Source organism: Uloborus diversus, chromosome 7 (assembly GCF_026930045.1).
Source record: "Uloborus diversus isolate 005 chromosome 7, Udiv.v.3.1, whole genome shotgun sequence".
NCBI classification, from domain to species: Eukaryota; Metazoa; Arthropoda; class Arachnida; order Araneae; family Uloboridae; genus Uloborus; species Uloborus diversus.
The window spans coordinates 167,551,220-167,572,839 of NC_072737.1; the positions used below are offsets into that span (position 1 = coordinate 167,551,220).

General features: G+C 35.7%; 1 protein-coding gene across 1 annotated transcript; it reads left to right on the forward strand.

Annotated features, from left to right (window-relative positions):
* The first annotated feature begins 1,895 nt into the window (after positions 1 to 1,895).
* On the forward strand, positions 1,896 to 19,887 carry LOC129226472 (U24-ctenitoxin-Pn1a-like). The gene is made up of 5 exons (XM_054861081.1): positions 1,896 to 1,925; positions 7,492 to 7,543; positions 13,855 to 13,900; positions 16,118 to 16,351; positions 19,730 to 19,887. The coding sequence occupies exons 2-5, from the start codon at positions 7,508 to 7,510 to the stop codon at positions 19,879 to 19,881; spliced, it is 468 nt and encodes a 155-aa protein (XP_054717056.1). The 5' UTR covers positions 1,896 to 1,925; positions 7,492 to 7,507; the 3' UTR covers positions 19,882 to 19,887.
* Positions 19,888 to 21,620: the final 1,733 nt, after the last annotated feature.

A 21,620-nucleotide genomic window follows, 5' to 3' on the forward strand; every position in this document is an offset into this window, starting at 1 on the left:
AAACTATGATTTTTGTATATATTTATCCATGAACGTTCTTCATCACTTATTTTTACCTGTTTCACGTATCAATTAATTACTCACGCAGAACATTAATGGGAATTCCGTAGCATAATATTCCTCATAATGCGAAATGCGAATTCCATAAAGTTGAGCAAAGCTAAACCAACGCTGTTTGATACAAACAATGTAACTACTACTTCTTGACACGAATTTAAATACGAAAAGAATTCTTTTTTCCCCGAGGGTTTTTTTTCCCCAGCTTTTCCCCAAGAAAAAAATTTTTCCCCAAAAATTCCCCTCAAAATCCATTTCCCCAAAATTCCCCCAGAGAACACCAGATTTCCCCAAAATGGGGAAATTTCCCCCAATCTGGCAACACTGAGCTAGTATCGAGCAAATCATAACAGAAGAAAAGTTATTATATTTTTCAGATTCGTTTAATTGAAATGTTTGACTTGATGGTACAATTTATGAAAAAAAAAAAAAAAAAAATTCTCTATTCATTGAATGTAATAGTTAACGGTATTACTTAATTTTTTACATAAAAATGATACACAACACAACCTCGTTTATCCATACTGACTGTGTGACTAAAGGCAATTTGAAATACCGAAAATTGGACGACCCATATAATATGGATAACAAAAGTACACCCATCTCGCCATGGATGATGGCGCACCCCCCCCTCTATTAATATGGAGCCCTCCCCCCCCCAAGAACGAGTTCCCTCGCAAAATGAGATCAAAATGCTCTAAAATCAATCCAGCTTAAACATTTTGATGGTCACTAGCGTGCGCCATCACCACCCTCCCCCCTCCCTCTTGTGGGCACCCCTATAGATAATAAGCAAAATAAATCCTCAAAGAAGGAGACTTAACATTTATTACGATAAAAAAATGCAATAAAATTACTTACAAGACATTAAAAAATATGTAAAGAATTTTTCACGTCATTTCTTAACAAAGATTTGGTACGTTGTCTTCCGCTTTAAACACGTGTAGGACTTAAATGAACGTCGCGTCGTCACTCAAATGCCATATTATTATTTGATCCAAAAAAAGAAAAGTTAATGTTTGGTGCACTAACTTAAATTATTATCTATGTGAACATAAATGCTAAACAGAATGGAGTGGTTTCCTTCAGTCAAAAGTACTGATTTTAGTCATTGAAAGGGATAGAATGAGCAAAAAAAAGATACATGGACCCAGAAAATACTTTCATTTTCCCAACAGTTTTCTTTTAATTAATTTTTTAAAATGTCCGATTTTTCAAACAAGGCGTGGTCTTTATGACGTCACAAATGATGCAATTTGGCACATCTTTCTACTACGTTTCCACGTTATGAAAATCAAGTAGCGAATTAAAATTGCGGTCTACGCTTGTTATCAACCATACCGTTGCCAATACAAGTGAGTAAAGATGCAAATTAAATATTTTGCTCTGTGAATGGCAACATTGAATGGCATTTCATCATTTGTGATGTCAGACGACAGAAGTGTAAACAATGAAAGCGCGCCGATTTAAGTAATTTTTAAAGAATATTAAACTTAAATAAATTATTTAAAAAATGGTCAGATCCTATGTTTTTAAGCATGCTCTTTCATAAAAAAAAATACTTTTAAAATTTTGGAAACGACCCCATTCCGCAAATTTGATCCTGATACTCCGGAGTTTGGATCGACGAGGGCCGGATAAACGAAGTTCGGCTAAACTTATATGCATATTTCTTTTACATAATTTAAAGAAACAAAGTATGTTTAGAACTCAAAATCTATCATCGCATCGGAAGGAGCCATCTGTCAAGATTCCCATCCTGTACATATGAAGATAAAAAATCCTTTTCAGAGTTCAACTCGTTCCTTTAGAAAGCCTTTTCCTGAATTTACGCCTGAACTAAAGCACACCGTTTCCTCGATTTCAAGGTATAGTATCTTGAGTTTAAAGAACTTATATTTTGCTAACCACTTTAACAGACAAAATGGCATACTATTTTTCTAAACGGTACTTTCTTCGTTTTTTTTTTTTTTTTTTTTTTGAAAATCCGAACTACCTATGGTCCCTGTTAGTTTGATTTTTGACGTTCGACTTCATGGATTTTGTTCAGACATTTTCATGGTTATATTGTAAAATAAATCTGATTTAGAAATACTTGTTTATAGTCTTAACAAAAGTTATGTACGTTAATCTTATAAAAAAAACAGTACCTTTAAATTTGTTTTATAAAAGCCATGTAACAGAAACACAATTGGTAGAATTACGGTAACCGGGTCGCGTTGGCGTATTTTTTCAAAAGCTGCCAAATTTGGCACCTACGACTCAGTGTAAACAAAGTACTACAATGTAAACAAAAGAAATCATCAAATGAGAGTTGACCCAAAGACAAGGGGCGGAGCTTCGGATTGCTCAAACTATCACCTGGGTAACTACAACTGTTTATTAACCATTTTCTTTCTATGATTACAACCGTAAAGAAAAAAAAAAGCATTAAAATTCTTTTTTTTTTCCTTTTTAAAATATTGCAAAATATGGAAAGAAACAAATGATTAAGCCTATTTTTTTAATAGAACTATATTATTTTTCTTACTTTGAAATAAAGTTTGCAGAAAAGACAAATGAGAGGTAACTTTTTTCAAGATGTTAACTAAAACGTGGGAAGATAAAGCGCAGTATCTACAGAGATGAATATTTGAGACATAAAAAGAAACGTGTTTTGGATTCGATACTAACAATAGCGAAATGATGGAATTTGACCTTTTTTTTTTTTTTTTAAGTAAGCAAGCTTGTACAAGAAAGCTAAAGTACAATCCATGACGAAAATACGAAAAAAGTTTTTAAATAAAAATTTGCTGATACTGCTATTTACGTTCCCATTGCAGTAATATTGAACTCATTTTTTTCTGCAGGAAAAAAAAATAAAATATCATGATGTATATGAACGAAAAGTTTCATGACGTATATGGAGTTACACTTTCTATCAACATATTTAATTTCCTAAAGAACATTAAAATGAAACATAAATTTTTACCGAAATTTAACAACAGTAAAAGTTGGATAGAACACGACATTAGTCTGAAATAATCTGAGAAAAAACCATTAAAAATACTTACTGTTTAATTAAGACTTAAAACGATCTACTTAATAAGTTAAATCACATAAAAATATCCATTCAGAGAACGTTATCATAACTAACATTATAATTATAACTTACTGAATAAGTGATTACGATAATTAATACATTTTAAATTTAAGGTAGAACAATAAAACATGAAGGAAAAAACTTACTGCGAACACATTCCAAAAACGTATCCAAAAGGTATGAATAACTAATTTTTAAATCTATAACTTAAAAGAGTTAAAAGTGAAAAAACATTTTGCGATGTAAAATTTCATAAAATGTTTCGAAGATCTAAAAATTGAAAAAACACAACATGTTGCCAATTTTCAGAAAAAAAATCACTTTTGAGAAAATTAAAAATATAATTCTGTGGAATTAAAAAAAAAAAGAAGTAAGGTTACCAAAATTGCTCTGTCGCCAAGGTAAGGTAGCGGGTTGCCAGAATGAAATATTTATCGCCGCGATCCGGTTACCGTAATTCTACCAGACATATACATAGTACATTTAGAAGAATTTTATATGCACATCTTCCCGAGCATAACGTACTTTGCAATCTATAATAGGGAAGTTTTCGATTTTTAGCCTACTTTCCCAGTAAAAGTCAGAAAAAGAAGAAAAAAGCATGAAAGAAGGCTTAAAGCATCTTAAACTGATCGCTAAAAACAAAAAAAAAGTCAAAAATAAATAAAATAATTAAATAAATATCGAAAAATTAAAAATTGGAAAGTAGGGTATTGAGATGGGGGAAAATGTCTGTCGGTCTGTCTGTCTGTCCCCCCCCCTAATAACGTTCGAATGAATAGTCCGATTCGAACAAACTTTTTTTTTGTTCAAAAGATCTCGGCGAGGACACCTCATTCCCACATTTCACTTTTTGATTTGAACTATTTTTAGTTCAATTTCGAACAGTTCAAAAAAACTCAACATTAGCGCCTACGGGGAAATTCATGGCAATTCCGAACTATGAGGCGAATTTGCTTCAAACAAACTTTGTAGGAAAAAACTTTTGATGAAAAACTAGTATATAAAATATCTTTTTGATTTGAACAATCTTCCGTTCAATTTTGAACAGTTCAAATCCGTTAACATTAGCGCCTACGGGGAAACTGAAAGTCAAAGTAGATTCCGCACTTGAAGGCGGATTTACTTCAAACAAATTTTGTTGGAAATAGCTCTTGACGCCAAACTCCAGACTTCGACTTTGAGAATCTAGGGGCCCTTGACTCCGACTAATGTGCCTGACAATTAATCGGACTCCGACTCCCCGACTTCGACTCTGACTTCGTAGCTTTGGCAAAAATTTATACACGAAGGACAAATAACTGACTCCGATTCTTAGATATTCGACTCCGACTTCTTTACTCCAAAATGAGACTGACTCCGACTCCGACTCCGCAGTTATGGTTTTGACTGTGAAATAATTATTGTTGATCTGACTTGTTTTTATTTTTACGCTAAAGTTTTAATTTAGGTATTCGCAACTCCAGCGCTCGAATACGCTACCTTGCGGTGATTTACAAAACTGCCGAAGAAACTAAAACATTACCACGTTGCGTTCCACGTGTGTCTGTTGACGTAAACACAGGTAGTTTGTTCTGAGTATTTATTAACGCAATCGATGTGTCTTAATTTGGTTTCAGCTACAGAAATTAATTCGTCCCTTAGTAGTATTCTCGAGCTTCTCAAAATAATGTTAGTTTTCCTTATTTCCTTCTAAAATATGAGTTGATTGAGAAATGGTGAAAGCGAAAACTCTGGATTAACAAACTTGGATAACGTTATACAAAGTAAAATTTTTTATTGTTTTGTATGAATTTGTAAGAATATGAGTTTTTTAATCTTAAATTAATTTAACTAACCATATTTTACAGCAGCATTTAGTTGGAATGGACGGTTTGCAAAATATTTTCTTGAATATATTATCGCAGAACAAAATGAAAAATGTTTAACCGAGAAAGAATTTACTTTATTGCTTTTATTCTCATTTGAAAGGTTTCGCCAAATTTGTTTAGGGTTATAGTTTTGGTATTGTGCGAGCAAAGTAGCCTTGGCGAGATTTCGCGTTTTTAGTTAAACCATTTTTAAATTTTATCATGAGCGGAATAAAATAGTAGCAAGATTACAGAATTCGATAAGTAAAAAGAATAATGGTCAATCAGCTAAAAAGAAAACTACCACCATATATCCGTAAAAATTTTGTAGATGTTTTTCATAACATGACATAATTAAATCGTAACTCAGAAATTAGAAGCATCGAAACGGAAAAAATTTTAATTAACTGATTCGGGAATTCGAGAGAAATAACTCAGCTACAAATGCAAAACAATAAGCGCTAGCCAAGCAAAGCAAAGAAGTATCATCTTCGTTTGGTAATAATTTGTAATGTCACATTAAATTTTCTAGCATTAATTGTTATTCTTGTCAGGCCACAATTATTATTTAGTTTTATCAAGAATTGATAAATATCGAACTCAACATCGTGAAAATGGCTGCTTAGAACTACGAACTACGTAGTTTGCATTAATGTTTGACGTTTAGTAATTCTTTTTGAATTCTAATCTCTTTGTACGTGGGCCAAAATATCCTCAGGACTTAAAATATTGATTTATAAAGGATAAAACAAAAAAAAAAAAAAAAAAATCATACATACGAACAAAAATCACAACACTTTTAGCATTTTCTTTGTTACCACGTGCGTTTGTTTTAGTTTTTTCGTCCGCCATTAGACAGTTACTGCAGTGCCCCCTATAGTTCGTTGGAGTTCCGAATTCAGTTTTCGGCGAATAAACTCGAAGTCATTTCTGTTTCTACATAAAGTTATGCGTAGACGATTTTTTTTTTTGACAATGAAAATTATTTCTTTAAGTTGACATTTTATTGTTTTTATTTATTTTGGCAAGTGCATTAATTCATTTAAAAAACTGTTTTTGGCAACAGGGAAAAAGAAACAAATTTTTTTTTTTTGATATGATGTATTTATTTTAATGAGCTCATTCATTTTAATTATTATTTTTTCGGTTTGAAAGCTGTTAAAGATGTTTTTAATTTAAAAAAGTGTATTAGCTGCTTTGTTTAAACGTTGCTGCTATTTTATTTGTTCAGTTTTTTTTGCGCATCTAATTTTTTTAGATGAGTGAGGAATATTTTATTCCTAGAAATCAGCTCAAAGTATTATAAAAATATGTTTGAAAACATTTGCGATTTTAGTTATTTTTGAGAATATTGATCAGGTACTAGAAAGTAGTATGGGTATACGGGAAAGTAGGCTCGTCTAGTTCTAGACAGAACTTCTTGTTCAATTTTACTTTTATATGATAGAGTTACATGTGTGAACATCATAGGTGAAAAAATTTCTGCGATACGATAAGTAGTTTTTTTTTTAAATTAATTTTTAAAGTTCAAGCACTTGTGACGTCAAATGGCATAGGAAGTGACGTCATGCGCTCCTCCGATAGTGGAGAAGCCGAAGATCACGCATTCAACTTCGAAGACGAAACGTAAAAGGCTTACCTCCTCGCGTTTAACTCCTCGCGTTTCTAGAACATTAAACCTCTCATCCTCTCGGAAATATCCGAATATTATCATTGATGTTACTTGAGGAAGATTATTTAGATTGTGCTTTAACGAATCCGGCCTCCATAGTGTGTTCAAAAGGATTATTGAATTTCTAAAAAATTAAAATATCAGCGCGCTCAAAATGTCCCTTGCGAAAACAAGGGATCTTCGGCGGAAGGCTACCCATTAGTGCCCTGTGACGTAAGCTCGTGACGTTTCAGAAAAGCGCACTTTTGCGCGTGGATTTTTAAAAATTCATTAAAAATCAATCACGGTGTTTTCAAATTCTAGCGATGGTGAATTTTTTAGTTTTGAGGGTCAATTAACAATATCCAGTAGCCAAAATATGAACATTTAATAGGTTGCAACTTTCCTATTGATAGCATAATCAGTTTGCAACATTAATTTATGTTTAAATTACTTATATCAGTTTTGCTCAATCCGTTGCCCGCGGTCCGCATGCGTCTCACTTATATTCAGTGTTGTTGGACTTGTTCTTCTTGCTCGAAAAATATTTTAATTTAACATGTGGGGGGGGGGGAGGGCGGGAATATTTACACTTCTTACTGCTGAAGTTTTTAAGCAATGCTACTTAAAGTTTTTTAAAGTTTATGTCAACCTCAACCTACAATCCTCTCTTCTCCTATAATGGATATTCATAAACTCATAATGGAGATGATAAACTTGGATCAGTAAAGTCTTGCCCATCATCTAATCAATTTCTCGACAGTAAAATGGAGTGGTATAAAACTTCTTTTAATCTCGTTTAAAAATTTTTCTTCTCAATTTTTTTCAGTACCCTTCCTTTTTATTGCCAGAGCAGTTAAAGAAAATATGTTTAAGTATGAGATGCAAGTAATCGTTTATGTGGTAAGTATATTTTCTTATATGTTCGTAATCAGTATTTTCTGAATGTCTCCAACAGTACGTACGACACTTGGTTTTACAAGATTTTACATTTTTGTCAGACTGCTCTGTAAAGATAATTCAATCGAAAAAGAAAAAAGAAAAAAGAAAAAAAAAAAAAAAAACAAACAGCGCTTCGCAAACGATTTCAGATTAAATGATTCCCTAAAGAAAAGCGACACTGGGTGACAGTATGAAGTCCTCCTCGCCTCGAAGAAAATGAGAAGATCAAGGGACTGTTGCTCCCCTCCCCCCAAGAAAAATGGAAATTACAAAAAAAAGGGGGGGGAGAGGGAAACTGATCCTGGTTTTGGGTCCCCTCCAAAATAAAAACATATATACTGTCTAACCACGGATTGTATGGAAAGGCAAACATCCGGTTTACACGCGGAAATGGACCCATCTATTAGTTTTCAGGGATGTCAGATTTCGCAGATGTATTTTAGCCTCTAAATTAAGCAGAGTCTCATTCAAATGAGCGGAATACGCGCATAAAATTTTTATTTTCCCCCTCATTCAGATGGGGTCGCCTTAACTGGATGTTTGCCAATTCCATACAATCCGTGGTCAAACAGTACGCCACTGCGTAGCAAGCGGCAAGAAGGGGACAAACGATCTAGGATGAGAACGGAGGAGTATACCAACCCATCGTATGAGCATAACCAAGCCGTCTTGGGCGGCTGGTAAATATTATTATCTATGGTTAGGAGGATACAAAACGACTAATCGTTACCTCAAAAGTAGGTGGGAAAAACGATTAGAACTACAGTATACTTCATTGTATTCTAACAACTGAAGAGAAATGGATGCTATTTAAGTCGTAGAGGATTATCTCACGTTTCTATCAACCTCACGTGGTAGGACACTTTTTTCACTCCGTCTTTTTTTTTTTTTTTTTTATTGATCAGTCATGGTCAAAACATTACCTTGCATTCTTTTAACCTTGCTCAGATTATACAAGGTATGTCACAATTCCCTCCGGGGCTTGGGAAGTTTATTAAAACAAACTTAGGGGAGAGCGGGGATTGAAGTTCCGTTTTTCAAGCAAGCTCAAAAATTGTTATGAAAATGTTATCTAGAACTATTATTCTGAGATTAAAATATAGTAATGTATGCTCCTGTGATGTAACAACTGTTTTTTCTGCAGTATTTCGCGAGATGTTTTTATAATTAATTTTATAGTACCTAAAGTCGAGAAGGAACAACTTACCCCTTCTTGGGGCTAGTTGTTCCGCGGGTTGTTCCGATATTAACACGACGATGTTTACCGATGATGATTTCGAGATGAACATCGTTTCGAGACAAGTAATTTGTTAAAGGTATAATTTGTGATAAAAAACAAATTTTTAATAAAAATAAGTGTTTATTCAAAGAATAATAAGCAATATTGTCCGAATAATCAGAGTTTTTTTTTTTGAACTTAAAACAAACTAAACTTATTTTACATTTTAGCATTGATAATTTGTATTTAAAGACTCAATGATTGTCTTTTAAGTACAAATACATATATTAAGGCACAGTTAATAAGTATAGTAACATTATAATATATTAACATAGTAAAATATATTGTAAGAATAGAATAATTAAGAAATATTAAGTAAAATATTTAACAGCTTTTGTAGCTAATAAGCTATGATGACTAGTTCAGTCTGCAATCATAACAGAAAACCATTTTTGACTATAACTGGTACGATACTTTGCAGACGATCCATAAACGAGGTTAGTCCAAATGATAACAATAAACTCCCAATTACTCGCAGGCGGATATTGTTATTGCAGGTGTGTTTATTTAATGTTTCTTTATTTATTTTTGTGTTTATAAATTACTGAATATAGAAAATACTCATTTAACTTAACATGTGCAAGATCTATTTTTAGACATTCCGATTTCTTTCTTCCCTTTTCTCCCAAAGAAAACACTCTCCTCGGTCACCGAAACCTGACTAGCTAAAACCCGATGCTTTTATCTACACTCCATATGCCTGTAAATGAGTGACCGAGCCAGTTTTGCTAAAAAAAATTCTCCTGCCTTACACTTACTTGTGTTTTTAGTTTACACCTCCGATAATGTCCTACACAAATTTGATTGGGCTAAACTCACAAAGGAGCAGCTGCAGTCTCTGGCTATCTTGACGGCCAAACAGGTAAAGCCTAGACAGATCCACTTGCGTAGGATATGATCTGTTTACTGAGACATTTGCCACGTCTGAGCAACTTTGAACGGTTTTATCTCTTTGGCTACTTTCTTAAATCACCGCAAGGTGGCGTAATCAAGCTCTAGAACAACAAATTTCGCAAATTTCATATTTTCATGAAAGATATTTTGATTCATATTTTGATCTTCAAAAATTTCATTCTTCTATCTGTCTATTAAGAGACAAATATTTACACAAATATTTTCAATGAATCACCGGTGAGAGTCGACATTCTCTAATTTCTATATTTCACGGCAGCGAATATATACATATAATATTTATTTATATGTGTTTTTGCTTACTACACAGCTGCTACAGATCAATAGGGGCAAGGAGTTCTTTGGGGCTAGTTGTTCCTCGGAACAACTTGCCCCACAAAGAAGGAACAATTAACCCCACAAGCACAAGTTCTTGAAAAATTAAATTATTCATTAGATAACCAAACCTTAATCGTTTCAGCGCAGTATTTTAGAATGCACAATAGATATTTGCATAAAAGCAACAAAGAACTAAACTCTATCATTTAAATTTCGTGAAAAAGACCAAAAAGTTCAAAAACGAAAATATTTACAAAAGTGGATCAGTGATGCACGTGCTCAACTTTTAATGTACCGGATGCCACTGTCCTGGCTAATATGGCTGCCATCGGTGCGCTGCAACATTCCATTTTACCAGGTATTTACAAAATACATTTATCTTTTTAGCCTACTTTCCCAGTAAAAGTCAGAAAAAGAAGAAAAAAGCATGAAAGAAGGCTTAATGCATCTTAAAAATGTAGCGAAAAAAAAAAAAACAAAAAAAAAAAAAGAAAAAAATCAAAAATAAATAAAATAATTAAATAAATATCGAAAAATTAAAAATTTGAAAGTAGGGTATTGAGATGGGGAAAAATGTCTGTCGGTCTGTCGGTCTGTCTGCCCCCCCCCCCTTAATAACTTTTGAATGAATAGTCCGATTCGAACAAACTTTTTTTTTGTTCGAAAGATCTCGGCGAGGCCACCTCATTCCCATATTTCACTTTTTGATTTGAACTATTTTTTGCTCAATTTTGAACAGTTCAAAAAAACTTAACATTAGCACCTACGGGGAAACTGAAAGTCAATGTAGATTCCGTACTTGAAGGCGGATTTATTTCAAACAAATTTTGTTGGAAATAGCTTTTGATGCCAAACTCCAGACTCCGACTCCGAGAATTTAGAGGCACCTGACTCCGACTCCGACTCCTGTGCCCGACAATTAATCGGACTCCGACTCCCCAACTTCGACTCTGACTTCGTAGCTTTGGCAAAAATATATACAAGGAAGACAAATGACTGACTCTGATTCTTGGATATTCGTCTCCGACTCCTTTATCGCAAAGTGAGATTGACTCCCACTCCGACTCCGCAGCTATGCTTTTCACTGTGAAATGATTATTGTTGATATGATTTGTTTTTATTTTCGCTAAAGTTTTAATTTAGGTATTCAGTTTTCCACATAACGATATGCGCAGACGATTTTTTTTTTTTTTGACAATGAAAAGTATTTCTTTAAGTTGACATTTTATTGTTTTTTTTTTATTTTGGTAAGTGCATTAATTCATTTAAAAAATTATTTTTGGCAACAGGGGAAAAAGAAACGATTTTTTTTTTTGATATGGTGTATTTATTTTAATAAGCTTATTAATTTTAATTATTTTTTTTCGTTTCAAAAGCTGTTAAAGAATTTGTCTTTTAAAGGGAAAAAAGTGTATAAGCTGCTTTGTTTAAAACGTGCGGCTTTTTTTTACGCATCTAATTTTTTTAGATGTGTGAGGAATACTTTATTCCTATAAATTTGCAAAAATATGTTTGAAACAATTTGCGATTTTAACTGTTTTTGAGAATATTAATTAGGTACTAGAAAGTAGTATGGGTATACTGGAAAGTAGGCTCGTATAGTTCTAGACGGAACTTCTTGTTTCCTCATTGATTTATTTCAAAGGGAATAACTTACTGGTGGAACTTTTAGCCCCGCTCTCCCCTACAGCCGATACAGCAAAAACGTTGATTTTACTGGGACAGAAATTTCACGCGTTTTATCTCCCCCAAATGATTCAAATGAGACTCTTTCGTAATGCGGAAGGTGTCAAATCTAAAGCCTAATTCTTGTTTCACTCGCTGTAACATTTCGATTTCGATCTCGAGTCACAACTGACTACAACTGTATTTATCTCGAGGACTGCATACTAAGTGCCTTGCCTCCATTATTTTTTTATACCGATAGATGGCAGCACCATCACCGGATCGAACAGTTAATGAGAATTTAGAACTAGCCCAGGAGCTATTAGCTACCTGGTGCTAGCACCCCCAGAAGTATCGTTTCACTTGGAGGACATTGAGACCACGAGCATATTTAAAGTCCCCCAGTCCCCTTTAATGACGACGGTGGATCTTCGACCATCGAGGTTCGAACTCAGGACCCTCCGGACCCGAATCCGACACTCTACCGATCGGGCTACAACGGCCCTCTCTGTAACATGTCAAGATCAATGGTCAGATAATGAGGGCTACACAATCTTAGTGGGAACTGAACGAACATTGATCGTGACATGTTATAGCGAGCGAAATAAGAATTGGACTTTACATCTGGCGCATTAGGAAAAATTGACATATCGAACGTTTGAGAAACAAACCTTACAGACGAGTGGCCGAAGCATTGGTTCGGTTCAACTCGAGGATGGTCTGCACTAATTCTATATTAGCTACCAGTTCGTTTGGCACTCATGGCTTGCTTAAGAAGTTTTCCATCTCCAGCTCGGTCACTTTCCTATGCCGGGCTGATGAGTGCTAATAAGCACGAAACTGCTGTCCTCGGCTGGAATGACTGAGCTGGCGGTGTATTTCATGTATTTCTGCTTTAGCCCTGGCTATTGGGCGGTAAGTTGCTGAATAAACCTTAAACAGTCTATTTCCACAATGAAGTTAACGTCGTTGCTGTGTTGCTGATACGTTTGCTTTAACAGACCTTCCAAACCCCGAAGGACATGTGACACACCTTGTATACTTAAAATACACCGCCAGCTCAGTCATTTCTTCTGAGGACTGCAGTTTCGTGCTTTTTAGCACTCATCAAACCGGAATAGGAATCACATTCACATGGTGTGGAATAGCAATCACATGGTTTGCTAATTCTGCATTAGCTACCAGTTTGTTTGGCTCTCTTGGCTCCCTTAAGAGATTTTTCGCCTCCAGCTCATGTGATTCCTATTCCGGGCTGATGAGTGCTAAAAAGCACGAAACTGCAGTCCTCGGATGGAATGACTGAGCTGGCGGTGTATTTTAAGTATTTCTGCCTTAGCCCTGGCTTTAGGGCGGTAACTTACTACAAAACACACTTTCCTAGGCAAGGCAAATGTCACAGGCATGTTTTTCCAGGCAGAAATTTATGCTGACATAGAGTAAGCTGAAGATTACATTCAGAGAGAGCAGTATTGTAAGATCAGCTTTTGCGCACGACTGGCAATGATCCTATCAGCGCTTAGCAGCACTCTTTCCAGTTTGTTTAGCTGCGTTTCTGAAGCGTCTTAGTAAATAGGAGAGCCAGATATCAAAAGCCCTAGGCGGTGTGCACCTGTACGGGAGGGGGAGGGGGGGGGGGGGGAGAGCGAAGCGACTTCGAACGCAAAAACTCAAATTCTGAATAATCCTGCCCTCATTTACATGGAACTTCTGATAATTTGGACACAAATTGGTACATCTTTTAAAAAATATATTAAGTTCACATTTTTAAATTATGAGAGCAAGAACGTAAAATTTCATATTTTTTAATGTTTCGTAAATAATTTTGTGAATTTTAATTACAAAACATGTTTTTTTTTTATCGTAATAGACGGTAAACTTATTTAAGAGTTTGTTTTGCTCATTTCCCATACTACCTGGATAATCTAGGTTTTCGATTGTCCGGATTGCCATTGGTTCCAGTTAGCCAGAATGAATGAGGTTGTGCCCTGGTTTCAATGCATTATTGCAACAAAGAAATTTCAAATGTGACTGTGAAGAGAATATTACTTATAATTTGATTATATAAGTTATTTAGGATGGTTTTGTTTTTCATTTTCAGGTGAGCTTTCTGCCACTGTTTTTCGCGTGGGAATATCCTGGCTATCGTAAGTAATACATAGTAAAGAAAACAGTAGAAAAATCTGATTAAAACTTCAACTAATATCAAAGTATTTTCAAATATTATCTCTTGCGTCAAGTCTATCAGATCAACCTATGACTTTTCAGACTCTTCAGAAAATTTAGACTAGAGGACCCCGGTTATGTCATATAAAAACTCCACGCAATCATGGAGTCAACAACAGCTTGCACAATGTCTTGTTGAAAACTTAGGTTCTTGGCGACGTTGGCTCTGCGCCTCACTAGAATCTTATCACTAGCTCTTACTAATTGAATTTGGGATTCAACTGATCAACGGTTTTCCTGTCGTCTGGGATCCAATCGATTTGGTTCCGAGCCCAAGATAGATGCTACAGGTGATGTCGTGCTTTTCTTTTGTGGCATTCGAGTCGGTCTACTGCTGTTACAGCACATTAAAGTCAAATTTTGGCGCATCGTTCTAACGGTCACTTTCGGCGTTATGCCCCAGATTGATTTCTGCGATCCTCTTCTTCATCTTGCTCATCCTCACTGACCTGAAATGTGATCAGGTCAATGAGTTGATTCAACTGCAATCTCTCCAATACCAAACTAAGTCTAACCGGTATGTCCTCATGCGACAAGTCGCCACAACAGAGCAGGTGCTCCTCAGTGGCTTAGTTTTCATTGCACTTGGTACTTCTCGAGACAATTTTAATACCATGGTAAAATCTTAGAGACCTAAAGTGATAAGAAGTCAACCGAGACAAATTTGTCTGGCCTTGCCTATCACCTCCAACGCCCACAGAACCACCAGGATCAGAGGTTCGATACCTGGAATGTGATGGCGGTTGTTTACAGGAGGAGTTAATAAGTGCCCTGCTTCTGGAGAAAATTTCACGGACTCTGACAAGGGTTCAGCAGGAGAATACGGCAAGGATGATTCCCTTTTAGCCTACGGCAACATTACCTATTGTACTTTAAGTTAACACGGGATGGTATCCATTGAAAATGCAAGATAGAGGACTTGAACAAAGCCTTAAGATTTTCCAAAACAGATTCCCTTTTAATTTCCAATATTCCTCCAGTTATCCATCCTGTGGTTATATCACTTAAGGTTGCTTATCTGCTTAAGCTGACAATAGGGAAGTTTTCGATTTTTCAATTTTATTTTTATATGATAGAGTAACATGTATGAACATCATTGGTAAAAAAAAATTTGTGATACGATAAGTAGTTTTTTTTTAAATTAATTTTTAAAGTTCAAGCGCTTCAATTTGCATAGGAAGTGACATCATGCGCTCTTCCGATAGGGGAGAAATCGAAGGACGTGCATTCGACTTCGAAGACAAAACGTAAAAGGCTTTCTCCTCGCATTTAATTCCTCTCGTTTCTGGAACATTAAACCTCTCATCCTCTCGGAAATATTCGAATATCTCATTGGTGTTACTTGAGGAAGATTATTTAGATTGTGCTTTAACGAATCCGGCCTCCATAGTGTGTTCAAAAGGATTACTGAATTTCTAAAAAATAAAAATATCAGCGCGCTCAAAATGTCCCTTGCGAAAACAAGGGATCTTCGGCGGAAGGCTGCCCATTAGTGCCTTGTGACGTAAGCTCGTGACGTTTCAGAAGAGCGCACTTTTGCGCGTGGATTTTTAAAAATTCATTAAAAATCAATCACGGTGTTTTAAAACTCGTGAATTTTTTAGTTTTGAGGGTCAATTAACAATATCCAATAGCCAAAATATGAGCATTTAATAGGTTGCAACTTCCCTATTCTTCGAACCTGTTACTGGTCTCAGTCATTAAGTGCAGGCGGTCAGTCACTGTCCATGGTGGGAGGTTATAACTGAAACTAGGCAGGCACTCTTTTACTCGGCACTCTTTTTTACTCTGAGGATCTTAGAATGTTCAATTCTCTTACAATTTCGGAAATAACTTTTGGAATATTCCATGCATCTGTCTCGTATTACCATTCCGCGTCCAAAGTTTGTTGATTTCCGTCGTGTGTCCATAATCACGCCAAAAAGCCTCTTACACAAAACATTTGACTATAAATGAAAATGCAACGAATGCACTCTGCATTTATTCATGTAGTACGCAAGAGTACTACCATCTGTATTTTCGTATCTTACCATCTCACAGTTTTTGTCAATGCGGTGTATTTTTAACAGTATTTCATGTTAGAATGTAAAGGTCTTTTACCTTACGATGTAAGCTCACATATGCATAATATCTTTCAGCCGGGGTGGATTGTCCGGCGGCTAGGCTGAAGATGCAAGAAGATCCAGATAACAGGTGGATGCTTCCGCGTTGCCAACCGGATGGAACGTTTGCAGACCTGCAGTGCCACGAAGAACGGCCGTCCGCGTGCATGTGTGTGGCTCCGGACGGATCTCCCCTGACACTTCCCGGCTTCGGTCTTCCGGTTAAAAGCTGCGATTGCTTCTTGGCTCAGTATAATATCCATGAATACAGTAAGCTTGTCCTTTATGATTAAGCGAACACTGTTATTCAAATTTGAACGGGGATAAGATTCTTCAGACTTTTTGAGCAATTACGATTGCTAATAGTTTTTTTTAATTTGATCGTCCTTGATGTTTCTATTCTATTCAAGAGTCACAACTGACTTCAACTGCATTTATGTCGAGGACTGCATACTAAGTGCCTTGCCTCCATTGTTTTTATATACCGATAGATGGCAGCACCATCACCGGATCGAGCAGTTAATGAGAATTTAGAACTAGTCCAAGAGCTAATAGCTACCTGGTACTAGCACCCCCAGAGGTATCGTTTCACTTGGAGGACATTGAGACCACGAGCATATTTAACGTCGCCCAGTCCCCTTTAATGACGACGGTGGGTCTTCGACCAGCCAGGATCGAACCCGAGGCCCTCCGGCCCCGAGTCCAATGTCTTACCGATCAGGCTACCACGGCCCTCGTCCTTGATATTGTGGCTCCTTTTTCAGCTTGGACCAGGGGCCTCTGCAGCACCGCCGCCCACTGGCCTCTGCAGGTGCACCTCTTCTGGTCCTGACCACTGTCACCCGAAATCCGGTGGCGTGCATATCCTGCACGCACACGCGCCTTTAAACACATAGACGCTGACATACACACCTACCTTTACACACACACTCACGCCTACGTTCATACACGCAGGTCTACGCCTAGCCTACACATGCACGCACGCACACCTACACACACACACAACTATACACACGTAACTGCCCAAGAGGAGGGGCAGGTTTGAGGGGACATTGGGAGTTTCTAGAAACAATAACTCCAATGAGTAGGGTCCTACCAAAACTCGTGATTGCGAAAAACATAATTTGAATTGAAAATTTCAGAATTCAAATTAGTTTTTTTTTCTTTTCTTTCTACTTTCTTCTATATCTATACTAATATTATAAAGAGAGAGGGTGGATTGTTGTGCGTTTATATGTTCGAGGTAATCTCCGGAACCATTGCAGTTATTTTAAAAATTCTGTCACTATATGAAAGGTGCATTCTTACTGAGTGACATAGGCTATAAATTATGGATATATGTACTTATACTAATTTTTTAAACCAATAGTTTGTCTTCGCTACCAGCTTATGTTTCGCACTGATCTACTGTTTGACCACGGATTGTATGTAATCTGGCAATCTGAAAAGTAAAGACGATTCCATCCAGCAGGGAAGATAGGAAAATAGCGATGGGATATTGATACACGCGTTTTATAATGTCACGAGTGCCTTATTCATTTATTGCATTCTCAGAAATAAAATAAGGGGAAACAAAAGTAGTTACCATGGAAACAACAAAAAGAAAATAAAATATTTTCATTTCGATCAGGAACGTAAAAGCAAAATGGTAAGCTCAAAACTTTGTTGTAAATAAATAAATCAATTAGTTTTTGCCATGAGAATATAGATCGAATATAATTTAGATTTGAAAAATGTTGCTGTGAGCAAATTTTCATTTTTACAAAACTAAGGCTGAATAATAGATAGGCAAAAGTGCGCAACTGAAACAAACCAACTAACACCCCTATAAACTAATAGATACGTCCATTTCCGCCTATAAACCGGATATTAGCCTTTCCATGTAATCGATGGTCAAACAGTATTGTTATATACGTAAACACAAGAACTGTTTGTCTCGCACTTGCATTGATAAAATAGTTTAAGGTTCCGTATGAACTGAATGATAAGTAGAAACAAGTGAAAAAAAAGTAACAATGATGGCATAAGAACCGCCATAACCTATACATGAATTTAGGGCTGCAGAGGATAAGGTATGAAACTGTTTTAAACCAGTTCTTCACTATACATTACCATTTCTTGCATCAAGTACAAAATTTATATTTGTACTTTTTTTTAAGCTGTTTTTTTCGACATAAAATATTGTTACGAGACAAAATCAATGATTAATGAGAAAGAAGGACATAAAATAAAGTAGTACGGCATGTACAGTATACTATTCACATTAGGTCAAAAATTCTTTACTGAGGAAAAATCGCATTATAGCCATTTCGCGTAAGTCGAATCGCGTTGTAGCGGGAGCCGACTGTACAACATTCTTTTAGTCGTGGACATCGCCAAACATTTAGAGCCGCAGAATGTTAATGCATCAAAACTTATTCAAATGAATTATAACTGAGATTCGCTTCCAGGGGCGTAGCTAAGGGGGGGGGTTTTGGGGACAAAACCCCCCCCGAAAAGTTAGTCTCAAAAAAAAAAAAAAAAAAAGAAAAAGAAGAGAGAAGAGAAAGAAAAAAAAAAGAAGAAAAGGGAAAAATTCCAAGCGATTATACATATATATATATATATATATATATATATATATATATATATATGTATATGTATATATATATATATATATATATATATATATATATATATATATATATATATATATATATATATATATATATATATATATATTTAAGAAGTAACCCCCCCCGAAAGTCGGGTCTAGCTACGCCACTGTTCGCTTCGAGCAAATGAATTTTTGAATTCAAGCAGTGCAGATAGATGATATTAATCCGTGATTCTAAAAGCTGTAATTTAGCATGCATTGCATCGCTTTCCGCATCAGAATCACTATTCATTGGTTGCCCCTCGCACTTCAAAAATTGCAGATTCCAATAAAGTTCTTTTTCTGCTTCGGACAATATGGATATGTCATTTGGAAAACAATCCAGTATTTCCTAACTCAAATTACAAAAAATAAAATAAAATGAAATAAATAAATAAATAAATAAATAAAAATTAATTTGAATTTTGACATCTGGAATTCAAGTTATGCTTTTTGCAATCACGAGTGTGTGTGTGTGTATTTAGGCTTGTGTGTTTGTGTGCAGGTATGAGTGTTTGTGGTAGGGGGAATGTGTATGTGTGTGTAGGTATATGTGTTTGTGTGCAGGCATGAGTGTGTGGGTAGTTGTGTGTGTATGTGTTGGTGTGCAGGCGTATGTGTGTGTATGTGTTTGTGTGTGTGTGTAGTTGTGTATGTATGCGCGTGTGTATAGGATATGGATGCAACCTGGAGATGGCTTTTGCTATAGGAGCAGCATCGTGAGGAGCCGGTCGACGGTGATGCTGCAGAGGGTGCTGGCGGGAAAATAAAATGATAGCACATCAAAACAGTCAAATGAAAGCAATAAGCAATCGTGATTGCTCAAAAAAAAAGAAAAAAATCGGATGTTCAAATAATTCGTTAGATCGGGGTTTATTATTCGTTATATAGGGGTTTTTGCCTTCATTTTAGTCGGGGGAAAAATGAAAATTCGCTAAATCTCGAAATTCGTTAAATAGAAGTTCGTTAAATCGTGGTCCGACTGTATTTGTGAATTTACATCTCTATTCCAGATCCGCAGGCCGAAATGCCCAAATGTCGAGGGGATGGCTTTTTTGAGCCACTTCAATGCAGCCGTGCCACTGGGAAATGCTGGTGCGTCACTCTAAAAGGAGATCCACTAGGACTGCCTTCAGAACATACCCTTTCATGTGATGAACTCTGAAGAACAAACAAAAAAAAAACATTATTCTTAGATTTATTTGTGTGAAATCGGCTGCTTGTTTTGTGGAAATAAAATATTTGAAGATACTTTCGTCATGGATCAAAGATGACTACTTGTTGTAACGAGATTTCAATGACAGTATGTGAAAAGTACAAAAAGTTGTTTTTAATAATGGTTTAATAATTTTCAAGGTGACATGGATTCATTGGTTTCACTACCATACACAGAAGAACCCGTGTTGTCTCAATTTCAAACTGTCAAGGTCAAACTGTACGAGAAAGCTCGTCTTTTTCAATTATTTCGATTTCGCGATGAAACTCTACGTGCATGCACGTCCTATACAATTATCTCGATTTCGTTTCGTCAAACTCTACGAGTGTCCCCGTCTTATACAATTATTTCGATTACATGCACGTCTTTTACAACTATCTCGATTTCTTGGTCAAACTATGTACATGCACCGCTCATGAAATTACCTCGATTTCGTGGTCGAACTGTACGAGAATGCACGCAGCGGCGTGCACAGAAATTTTGGGGCCCGTCACAAATGACTTTTCCGGGCCTCCCTCCATATTGTTTACCCATATATTTCGTTGAAATATATGGGTAAACAATATAGGTAAACAATATAGTTTCAAAAATATTGGACCCCTTTCAGGCTCGGACCGGACCAACAGGTGTCCCTTCTCCCTCCCTGTTGTAGAAGTATCTCGGTTTCGTGGTCGAACTGTGCGTGCACGCACGACTTATATAATTATTTGAATTACAAGCACATCTTATACAATTATTTCGATTTCGTCGTCAAATCGTACATGCATGTACGGCTGATACAATTATCTCTCTCATTATCTCGATTTCGTGGCCAAACTATGTGCGTGCAATCTGCAGCGCAATTAGGTGTGTAATAAAATTTGCTTGTCAATGTCAATATTGCAACTAAATTTTTAATACAGCACAACCTCGTTTAACCGATCTAACTGGAACGACATGCAATTATATTTCTTTTTCCATGATACAGAATCAAAATCAATCTATTGATGTAAAAATTTGGCTTCAAAAGCACGAACTAAAAGAATATCATTAAACAAAAGTAGCGGAAAGAATACAAAATGATGCTGTCATTACTAGATGGTGAGATGAATCGTATTTTCGTGTGCTTTTGAGCACCAAGTTTTTGTTTTTTCCATTTCCCTGATCACTCACCCTGATCACAAGTTAAATTCGAGTGTATATTTGAATGCATTTGTCCTGTGAAAAATTTATTCCAACCATATTGAAGTAATACTTTGATTTTTTAAAAATATATTTGTCTCAACTGTACTAAATTTTGACAAAAACTTTTTCTTGAAGGCATAGCAAATGGTAATTAGTTGTCACCAGTATTGGTTTGCTGTTCTGTCTCGCTGTTTAGCTTTACACTTCAAAGATAATATTTTGAAATTATATAGTGCCTTAAATTTTGCATAGAGGTAAATCTTAATCAATTGAAATATACTTTAAGACATCTACACATTTATAATTGCAAAGAATGCTGAAGGAAAAAAAAAGAAGCAAAAACGAGAACAAGAGAAACTAACCAGATCAAATTTATTCAATTTTATCGTAAATTTCAAACCAAACTGCTAACAAAAAACAAACACAAACCTCTCCTGTTCAAGAAACAATGATGTTAATATTGGAAAGTATCGTCTCTCGGAAGGAAATTACAACTAGCTATATATTTAAATAATAATAATAAT

Bases quoted from the DNA above. Each gene is read 5' to 3' on its own strand.
- LOC129226472 (XM_054861081.1), top strand. From the start codon at position 7,508: ATGTTTAAGTATGAGATGCAAGTAATCGTTTATGTG. The intron at 7,544-13,854 runs GTAAGTATATTT...TTTCATTTTCAG, and splicing joins TGCAAGTAATCGTTTATGTG to GTGAGCTTTCTGCCACTGTT. The intron at 13,901-16,117 runs GTAAGTAATACA...AATATCTTTCAG, and splicing joins GTGGGAATATCCTGGCTATC to CCGGGGTGGATTGTCCGGCG.